This window comes from Eleginops maclovinus, chromosome 4 (assembly GCF_036324505.1).
Source record: "Eleginops maclovinus isolate JMC-PN-2008 ecotype Puerto Natales chromosome 4, JC_Emac_rtc_rv5, whole genome shotgun sequence".
In the NCBI taxonomy this organism is placed as follows: Eukaryota; Metazoa; Chordata; class Actinopteri; order Perciformes; family Eleginopidae; genus Eleginops; species Eleginops maclovinus.
In genome coordinates this window covers 1,898,357-1,908,356 of record NC_086352.1, presented here as the reverse complement: position 1 = coordinate 1,908,356, position 10,000 = coordinate 1,898,357, and the positions used below count along the sequence as shown (strand labels likewise).

Sequence of the window (10,000 nt, the reverse complement as noted above, 5' to 3'; positions counted from 1 at the left end):
CACACACAGTTCGTGTATCCCTCCTCTATGATGGCATGTGAGTTTCTGGCTGTATGAAGGTCATCTCTCAGTGTATTTGAGTTTAGTTCCCTCCTGATTTTGAGCACCGCTCTCCTCCCCTCTTCAGACTGGAGCGTCTCTGCAGCAGAAGGCCGACGGCTGGAAGGAAAAAGTGAACGAGACCAAAGGCTCCAGACCTCGGACGCCCACCCATCCCGACCAGGATGCACAGGTACCGAGGCCTTACATGGATATATTACAAATATAGAGTTTGATTTTGACCTTTATTCTGTGTGTGTGTGTGTGTGTGTGTGTGTGTGTGTGTGTGTGTGTGTGTGTGTGTGTGTGTGTGTGTGTGTGTGTGTGTGTGTGTGTGTGTGTGTGTGTGTGTGTGTGTGTGTGTGTGTGTGTGTGTGTGTGTGTGTGTGTGTGTGTGTGGGTGGGTGGGTGGGTGGGTGGGTGGGTGGGTGTGTGTGTAGCTGCGGGGCTCGGTCAGCTCCCTCCTGCAGACTGTAGCCAGAGATGAGGACATGTCCTGGGCCCGCAGAGAGCAACAGGCGCTGGGCAGAGTGCCCTCCAGAGGTGAGACTGCAGGAGATACTCTATACTAGATCTGAGTACTTCTACTTTTACTCAAGTACAAGATCTGAGTACTTCTACTTTACTCAAGTACAAGATCTGAGTACTCCCCCCTCTGTGTCTCATCCTGTAAAGTTTTGATGACTCTCTCTGCTCTTCCCCAGCACCCTCCCCCCTCCCCAGCCGCTCCCGCTCCAGCTCAGTGGGGGAGTCTCTGGGTCTGGGAGCGGGGAGAGCCATGAGAGCGCTGGTGTCTCACCCCTCCTCCTCCAACCCCAAACTCCTCCCCTTCACCCGGGGGGAGACAGTCACCGTCCTGGTGCTTGAGCCCCGCAACGGCTGGCTGTACGGACGCACCGACAGCAGTCTGAGGTGTGTGTGTGTGTGTGTGTGTGTGTGTGTGTGTGTGTGTGTGTGTGTGTGTGTGTGTGTGTGTGTGTGTTCATGTAGGTTAAGGAGACATACAACTTTTTTCCTCACCCGTCTCTCTGTTTCCCCACCTATTTCCTCACATGTTTCCTCACCCGTTCCCTCACCCATCTCTCTGTTTCCTCACCTGTTTCCTCACCTGTTCCCTTACCCGTGTCTCTCTGTTTCCTCACTTGTTCCCTTACCCTTACCCGTCTCTCTGTTTCCTCACCTGTTCCCTCACCCATCTCTCTGTTTCCTCACCTGTTTCCTCACCTGTTCCCTTACCCGTGTCTCTCTGTTTCCTCACCTGTTCCCTCACCCATCTCTCTGTTTCCTCACCTGTTTCCTCACCTGTTCCCTTACCCGTGTCTCTCTGTTTCCTCACCTGTTCCCTTACCCTTACCCGTCTCTCTGTTTCCTCACCTGTTCCCTCACCCGTCTCTCTGTCTCCTCACTTGTCTCCTCCCCTGTCTCCTCTCATGTCTCCTCCCCTGTGTCGTCCCCTGTGTCCTCCCCTGTGTCCTCCCCTGTGTCCTCCCCTGTCTCCTCTCATGTCTCCTCCCCTGTGTCCTCCCCTGTCTCCTCCCCTGTGTCCTCCCCTGTCTCCTCCCCTGTGTCCTCCCCTGTCTCCTCCCCTGTGTCCTCCCCTGTCTCCTCCCCTGTGTCCTCCCCTGTGTCCTCCCCTGTGTCCGGTCTCCTCAGGCAGGGCTGGTTTCCTGCAGCCTACGTGGCTCCTGTGGAGGATCTCTCCAACACTTTGGCAGCCAGGTAGGAGCTGACGGAGCATGAAGATGACTTTAACCTCACTCATGATTCAAGTCATCCTCGTTGTCTAAATACTATTGTTTTATAATTACACAGATATACTTTAAGATCCTTCTTTTATTTATTGCCTGTGCCCTGTAAATAAAGCTTATTGTGTTGGACACCAGCTTCAGAGTTACCTCAGATTTAGAGAACGCTCCTCTGTGAAAACAGCTTTAAGTGATTCATTAAACTTCCCCAGTGTTGACTTACATTACATATGTGTTTGTTTCCAGGGAGTGTTTGCTTCTTTAGTTTCAGTTCAACAGATAGGGTTAGTTATTACATTTAACACTGAATGCCTCACATTTGTAGGAGAACTTTCTTCAGTTACAGGTCAGATAGTCAGATCAGATATTACAACCAACAATATGACCTCAAATGTAATTTAGTTTGCAAATTAAGACATAATATAAAGGATTTAGGTAATAAACGTGTTCTCTTATCTGTCAGCCTGTTATAAACCTCTGTAATACCCCCCCCCTCCCCCCCCCCGCCCAGTGGTGTTTCTCTGCGGAGCCACAGCATGAACAACCTGTTGGACCCGACTGACAGCTACACCGACCAATCAGAGAGCACCAGTTTCGGAGATGTCCCGCCCCCGGCCACCCCCAACCGCAGAGCTTCCTCCTCCTCCCCCCTACCCGAGAGGAAGCTGGAGGCAGCATCGGAGACCAAGCCCCCCCCTCACCCACCTCCCCCACCACCTCCTCCTCCCTCCTCCAGTCTGAGGAGGGGCTCCACTGAGTTCAGACCCATCTCCCCCCTCCCCGAGAGGAAGGGGGAGTCAGCCTCTGATGTAACTGTTCTCTCCTACTGTTTCATATTCACATGTATTCATTTACATTTGATTGATAGATGACAGCAACCAATCCGGTACTTTCTTTCTATGTCGTGGCCCCGCCCCCTTTTTGACTGAAAATATCCGTCATATGAGCGACGGTGAAAAGGGTTAGGGTCAGTTTAGACAGAATCGGAGGATGAAACCCTCTTTATTGTCACATGCACACAGCAGAGCACACACAGTGAAATTGGTCCTCTGCATTTAACCCATCCTAGTACTAGGAGCAGTGGGCAGCTATTGTGCAGCGCCCGGGGAGCAATGGGGAGGGGGGATTGGAGGTGTCCGGTGCCTTGCTCAAGGGCAGCACAGCAGGGCCTATGAGGTGAACTGGGACCTCTTCAAGTAGCAGTCCACTTTCCATATTTCAAGTCTGTTCGGGGACTTGAACCGACAACCCTACGATTCCCAGTCCAAGCCCCTACTGACTGAGCCACTGGACTGACTGAGCCACTGCTGGACTGACTGAGCCACTGCTGGACTCAGCTTCTCAGTGTTTTATATCTTCACTTTTAACTTTACAAAGGTTTACGCTAACGTTAGCCTCATTAGCCTCATTAGCTGTGAGGAAGTGCTCCCACAGAGCGGGTCCCTTTGATCCCTTTGTGAAGGCACAGATATTCTCTTTTGTCCTCCTTTTTTCAGAGTAAAGAACATCTGATCTTGTAGTTGTTTGACGTGCAATACACAACACAGAATACTGACTCCAGCTCTGCACTTCATACAACCTGTTCTCTTGCGTCTGAATAAATTAGCTTCATTTTATTAGTGCCAAGCATTTATTTCTGAATTCTCAAAGTGCAAAATGTAATTGTAGTGATAATTGATATCCTCTCTTTTCAGGCACTATCGCCCCATGGGCAACCTGAAAACCTGCTGTTCCCCAGGTAATTCAAAATATATCTTAAACTATAGATTTGACTAAATCCTTGTCCCCTTTCACAATAAAATCCCATGAAATGTCTAATAGTATAGTTTGTTTGCAGTGTCCTCTGTGAAAAGTTCTTGAGGCTTTAATAAAGGATGTGTGTGAGCTCTCTAAAACAGACTGTAGTTGAACCATAATTCCATTAATACCAAAGGTAAATGTCAGTTGTAGAAAAATGGAAGGTCTCTTAAGCTCGCTCACGATGTGGGGTTTGTGTGTGTGTGTGTGTGTATGTGTGAGTGTGTGTGAGGTTTAACACTGTCGTCTTTTTTCAGAGGCACCAACCCGTTTGCCACCGTGAAGCTCCGACCCACCACCACCAACGACAGATCCTCTCCTCACATCCACTGATCCTCCCCGCTCTGGGACCGGGTCAGGAGGACCTTTCTGTTTCAGGAGAGTTAAATATCTTCTGAAGTGTAGAGAGGTGTTCAGCCCCAGAGGCAGAGGTTTGGTGAGTGTTTGCACAGTTTTAGGTGAGATGATTGTACTAGGAGTTTAAGGGATCCAGTCACAATCCATACGCTTCTGAAGTTCTATCATCCCGATGTACAGTCTGTGCGTGTCCTATAGATGGATCTGTGTGTAGTTTATAGTTAAACATGCTACAGAATAATTCAATAAGCTAACTTGTTGAGAGTTCGATGAGATATCTGCTAAATATGAAGCTAAGCTAGCATGTTAGTTTATCTTAAGCACATCTTTTGTTTTCTGACCTCCTAAAAACAGAGCTAGACTAGCTGTTCCCTCATGCTAAGCTAAGTGAAGCTACCTGGCTGCAGAAACTGTTTCAGCGTACAGATGTTAGTGGTATTCTTCTTCTCATCTTAATCTATCACAAAGCTGTACTTCCCAAGAATACGCTTTTGAATAGTTGGGTTTACTGAAATGACCTTCCAGTGTCAGGGGCCTTTCACCTGTAAAATGTCATTTAATGAGACAAGCACTTACAAGAAAGTTATCAAAATGATCAGGAAAAAGTTAAAAAAAATTAGATAAACAACTTCAAAGAGACACAAAATGACTTCAAAGAGACACAAACAGACACAAAATGACTACAAAGAGACACAAAATGACTTCAAAGAGACACAAACAGACACAAAATGACTACAAAGAGACACAAAATGACTTCAAAGAGACACAAAATGACTTCAAAGAGACACAAAATGACTTCAAAGAGACACAACAGACACAAATGACTACAAAGAGACACAAAATGACTTCAAAGAGACACAAAATGACTTCAAAGAGACACAAAATGACTTCAAAGAGACACAAAGAGACACAAAATGACTACAAAGAGACACAAAGAGACACAAAATCCCTTCGAAGACACAAAACAATCAACTCTTACTCCCGGTGCCGGTCTGAGCCCAGCGTCATATCACCCCCCCCCGTCAGGTTGTGCATTGTTACTCCCCATGTCTCTCATGCTTTGATAATAATGTGACACAGATCCAAACAGCTTCTTATATCTGACTGTAAATACAGTACGATCACATCTGATCTCTCTCCATCAGCTTCTTCTCAACTTGACCGTATAAGGGACCCTCCTCCCTGTCTGTGCTGTGTTTGGTTTTGTGAGTCGTGCGTCTGTGAGTGAAACCAAGTAAAGAGACATTTATTACTCAAGTGTGTTTTATTATCATTTCTTACTCAGAGCTTCTCCTCTCTTCACCGCTCTCCTTTATATTTCATTTATTGACTACATCATCTGATGGGAGGCAGGGCGGGAGAAGGAGGGGGATGGGGGGAGGAGGAGGAGGAGGAGGAGGGTGAGGTGCACTATGAAGTAAAATCAGTCAAAAAGCACAACCTGGAATACACAGAGGGAGTAAAATAAGATCAAAGAGTAACATCTACACCACCTACAGCACGAGCACCACCTCTCAGAACACTCTGAGAGTGATTCTAAACCAACAGCAGCTTCATATATATATATACAGGGGAGAGAACGTGAGGATGTTCTTCCTCGTGGAGTTGGGAGGTGGCTGATCCAAAATGATGAAAGCAGCGATGAAGGAGGAGGAGGAGGAGGAGGAGGAGGAGGGTGCTCACGGTGTCCTACTCATGCACCATGACCTCAAACTCTGCAAAAGAAGACAGATGAGTCTTATATATCCATAGAAACTCCGGCAAAGCGATCAGCAGCTGTGAATGAAAGTCTCCTCATTGCACCCAAACAATGTCTGCTTTTGAAAATGCATCCTCTGCACATTAGCAGCTACAGGATGCTGTTTCCCTCTGGATGTAAGGTGTAGGATAAGTGGGCCCTTTATCCATCTCTGTGAATATATTCAGAAATGTTGGTTTAAATGTGTGAACACCAGGTCAGCTATCTCACTGAGACGTTACACTCCCCTTATGCTCTTCCGTTTCACGATCAACTTTATAATAAAAACTCCTCTCACCATCGATGCCGATCTTCCCGTCCCCGTCTTTGTCTGCAGCTTTGAGGAACGCTGATGTCTCGGAGTCGGTCAAATCTCTACCCTCACTGGAGAACCCTTTCAGTACAAACCTGAGAAACAGGAAGTCAGTGAACACACTGTTTACGTTCTGCAAGTGTGTGTGTGTGTGTTTTCAAGGTTTCAAGGTTTCAAGGTTTTTATTTGTCATATGCACAGCAGATACAGCGTATATGTTGGCAATGAAAATCTTATGTCGCGTGCTCCTCCAACAACTCAACATACATGGTGCAAAAGATAAATAAAATAGTGAAAAAGAGAGAAGAATATTTACAATATCAACAATAAAGATTTGAGGATGTGAAATATATACATATGTGGAATACATTGAGAGTATTTAAATACTTTACACTGTTGAATGAGGAGGTATGGACAGATGCATATATTATGTATAGCAGATGTATATGGCAGATATGTATAATATATAGATATGTGTACTATACGCAGATGTGTATAATATATATGTATGTGTGTACTATAAACAGATGTGAGTAGACATTCACAGAGCTCAGGAGTTCAGCAGTCTTATAGCCTGTGGTATAAAACTGTCTCTGAGTCTGGTGGTCTTGGTCCGGATGCTGCGGTACCGTCTGCCAGACGGCAGCAGACAGAACAGATTGTTGCTGGGGTGATGGGGGTCCTTTAATATCCTACCGGCCTTCTTCCTACACCGCTGGGTGTAGAGGTCCTCCATGGATGGCAACTCCGTCCTGGTGATGTGCTGAGCAGTTTTCACCACCCTCTGTAGAGTCTTACGGTTGAGGGCGGTGCAACTGCCATACCAGGCGGTGATGCAGCCAGTCAGGATACTCTCGATGGTGCACCTGTAGAAGTTGCAGAGTATCCTGGAGTCCATGTTGAACTTCCGCAGCCTGCGGAGGAAGAAGAGCCGCTGTCGAGCCGTCTTGGATATGACCCTGGTGTGATGTGTCCATGTCAGGTCCTCACTGATGTTAACCCCGAGGAACCTGAAGCTGCTGACTCTCTCCACAGGAGTCCCGTCGATGGTGATGGGTGTGTGTGCTTCTCTCTGCCTCTTCCTGTAGTCCACAATCAGCTCCTTTGTTTTGCTGACGTTGAGATGGAGGTTGTTGTCCTGGCACCAAGATGTCAGGGCTCTGACCTCCTCTCTGTACGCCGTCTCGTCGCCGTCTGTGATCAGGCCGATGACGGTCGTGTCGTCAGCAAACTTGATGATGGTGTTGGAGCTGTGTGTGGCCACGCAGTCGTGCGTGAACAGGGAGTAGAGGAGAGGGCTGAGCACACAACCCTGAGGGGCTCCGGTGTTGAGGGTCAAGGTGGAGGATGTGATGTTCCCCATCCGCACTGCCTGGGATCTGCCCGTCAGGAAGCTCATGATCCAGTCACAGAGGGCGCTGTTGAGCCCAAGGTCCCTGAGCTTAATGATGAGCTTGGAGGGCACAATGGTGTTGAATGCTGAACTGTAGTCAATGAACAGCATTCTCACATAAGTGTTCCTCTGGTCCAGGTGGGAGAGGGCAGTGTGGAGGGTGAGGGAGATGGCATCATCCGTGGACCTGTTTGCTCTGTAGGCAAACTGCAGGGGGTCCAGTGAGTCAGGGAGGGAGGAGGTGATAAAAGTTTTGACTAACCGCTCAAAGCACTTCATGATGATGGAGGTGAGTGCAACTGGGCGGTAGTCATTGAGGCAGATGGGTTTTGTCTTTTTGGGGACAGGGACAATGATGGACTCTTTAAAGCATGTGGGGACTACAGACTGGAGCAGTGACCTATTGAAAATGTCTGTGAACACATCTGCCAGCTGAACTGCACACACCTTGAGAGCACGGCCAGGGATACCATCAGGTCCTGGAGCCCTGTGTGTGTTGATTCTTTTCAGAGATCTACACACATCTGCACTGGTTAAAACCAGTGAGCAGGGATCCTGGGCCTTTTGTGCCTCCACAGCCGGGGGCTTCTCAAAGCGTGCATAAAATGTGTTCAGTTCATCTGGGAGAGATGCAGACACTTCCTCAGCACCACTCGTTGTCCTTTTGTAGTCTGTTATTGTTTTTAGTCCAGACCACATATTTCTGGCGTTGGAGCCCTTGTAGTTCGACTCCACCTTGTCCCTGTATTGTCTTTTCGCACTGCTAATAGCTCTCCGGAGTGCATACCTGGAATTCCTGTACTCATCCAAATCACCACCGCTGTGCGCGATGGCCCGTGCTTTAAGTTTAGCTCGGACCTCGCCGTTTATGTGTGTGTGTGTGTGTGTGTGTGTGTGTGTGTGTGTGTGTGTGTGTGTGTGTGTGTGTGTGTGTGTGTGTGTGTGTGTGTGTGTGTGTGTGTGTGTGTGTGTGTGTGTGTGTGTGTGTGTGTGTGTGCGTTGCTCACTTGAGCTCCTCTTCCTCGATGAAGCCGCTGCCGTCCACATCCAGAACCTGGAACACCTTCTTGACGTTCTCCGCCGACATGGCCTTCATCCCCACCAGCTCGAAGAACTTCTTGGGGTCGAAGGTTTCTCCTAAAAACAGGAAGAAAAGTAAAGAAGAAATAACCCAAACGGTTTGAAATGTAAAGAGATGTAGGTGTTGTGCAAAGAGGAGGAAAGGTTGTATGGCTCTAACTGGAGAGGATTTGTTAATTATTTGAAGAGCTTTTACATAAAGAAAGTCGTAACTGTTGCACAGATATTGCAAATGAGCTCAAGCCCAATCCTGCCTTAACCTTAAATAGGGTGGCCAGATGTCCGGCTTTAGGCCGGACAGTCCGGCTTTTCAATGCCCTGTCCGGCGTCCGGCGCAGCATCAAGCCGGACCTTCTTGACAAAGGAGGACAAATACGCGTCCGGCTTGATGCTGCGCCGGACGCCGGACAGGGCATTGAAAAGCCGGACGTCTGGCCACCCTACCTGGTCACCCTAACCTTAAATCATGAGTGAAAATAATCTCATGGAACAGTGAAACACATTGTCTGCATTGAGTTACTTTCACTTAAATTACATTTTCTGTTCAGGACTTTAGCTGAGTATTTCCACAGTGAGGTTTTAAAGTACAGGGTCTGAATGCGTCCTCCAAGGTCTGTATTGAAATGTAATTGCTGGTTCTGACCTACGAAGGCTTCCAGAGCTTTCTTGATCTCCTCAGCTTTCAACAGATCTGTCATCGACATCTTGTCAGCTGCAGACAGACAGAGACATGGAGAGGGAGAAATACATTTCAAAAACATGGTATTTACAGTTTCACACGTCCATTAACCGCTGACATCTCACCACTCTTCACCAGTTGGTATATTAGAGCTAACAGCTAACAGAGCTAACAGCTAACTGAGCTAACAGAGATAACGGAGCTAACTGAGCTAACAGCAAATGAAGCTAAGCTATTGGAGCTAACATAGCTAATACTGCTATTAGAGCTAACAGCTTACAGGGCGAACTGAGCTAAAAGTGAATGGAGCTAAGCTAATGGAGTTAACAAAGCTAATAGTGCTATTAGAGCTAACAGCTAATAGAGCTAACGGAGCTAACTGAGCTAACAGCGAATGGAGCTAAGCTAATTGAGCTAACAAAGCTAATAGTGCTATTAGAGCTAACAGCTTACAGGGCTAACTGAGCTAAGAGCTAATAGAGCTAACAGCGAATGGAGCTAACAAAGCTAATAGTGCTATTAGAGATAACAGCTAACGGAGCTAACTGAAATAACGGAGCTAATTGAGCTAAGAGCTAACATCGAATGGAGCTAAACTAATGGAGCTAACAAAGCTAATAGTGCTATTAGAGCTAAAGGAGCTAACTGAGCTAATGGAGCTAAGAGCTAATAGAGCTAACTGCGAATGGAGCTAACAAAGCTAATAGTGCTATTAGAGGTAACTGCTAACGGAGCTAATAGAGCTAAGAGCGAATGGAGCTAAGCTAATGGAGCTAAAAGAGCTCAATCATTCAAAGACATTTGATGACCTGCATCCCCCTGCAGTCAGCAGTGGGTCCGTGCTTCATTTACTATTTAT

The 10,000-nt window shown here is 47.2% G+C and overlaps 2 protein-coding genes and 1 long non-coding RNA gene across 3 annotated transcripts in view; 1 reads left to right on the top strand and 2 right to left on the bottom strand.

Annotated features, from left to right (window-relative positions):
- baiap2l2b (BAR/IMD domain containing adaptor protein 2 like 2b) overlaps window positions 1–4,066 on the top strand; it is a 7,385-nt gene extending 3,319 nt beyond the window's left edge. Inside the window, exons 8-14 of the mRNA XM_063880817.1 lie at window positions 128–232; window positions 480–582; window positions 744–951; window positions 1,693–1,758; window positions 2,296–2,593; window positions 3,479–3,522; window positions 3,839–4,066. Of these exons, the coding sequence (XP_063736887.1) occupies window positions 128–232; window positions 480–582; window positions 744–951; window positions 1,693–1,758; window positions 2,296–2,593; window positions 3,479–3,522; window positions 3,839–3,914 (900 nt within the window). The 3' untranslated portion in view covers window positions 3,915–4,066. The remainder of the gene's footprint in view (window positions 1–127; window positions 233–479; window positions 583–743; window positions 952–1,692; window positions 1,759–2,295; window positions 2,594–3,478; window positions 3,523–3,838) is intronic.
- The window catches only part of LOC134862804 (uncharacterized), a 148,424-nt gene that overhangs the window by 66,636 nt on the left and 71,788 nt on the right, over window positions 1–10,000 (bottom strand). The gene's annotated exons all lie outside the window — the stretch shown is intronic.
- LOC134862792 (parvalbumin-7-like) overlaps window positions 5,199–10,000 on the bottom strand; it is a 24,773-nt gene continuing 19,971 nt past the window's right edge. The window contains exons 2-5 of the mRNA XM_063880891.1: window positions 9,106–9,174; window positions 8,390–8,519; window positions 5,975–6,084; window positions 5,199–5,653 (exon numbers count right to left, since the gene is read on the bottom strand). Coding sequence (XP_063736961.1) covers window positions 5,628–5,653; window positions 5,975–6,084; window positions 8,390–8,519; window positions 9,106–9,166 — 327 coding nt within the window. The 5' untranslated portion in view covers window positions 9,167–9,174 and the 3' untranslated portion in view covers window positions 5,199–5,627. The remainder of the gene's footprint in view (window positions 5,654–5,974; window positions 6,085–8,389; window positions 8,520–9,105; window positions 9,175–10,000) is intronic.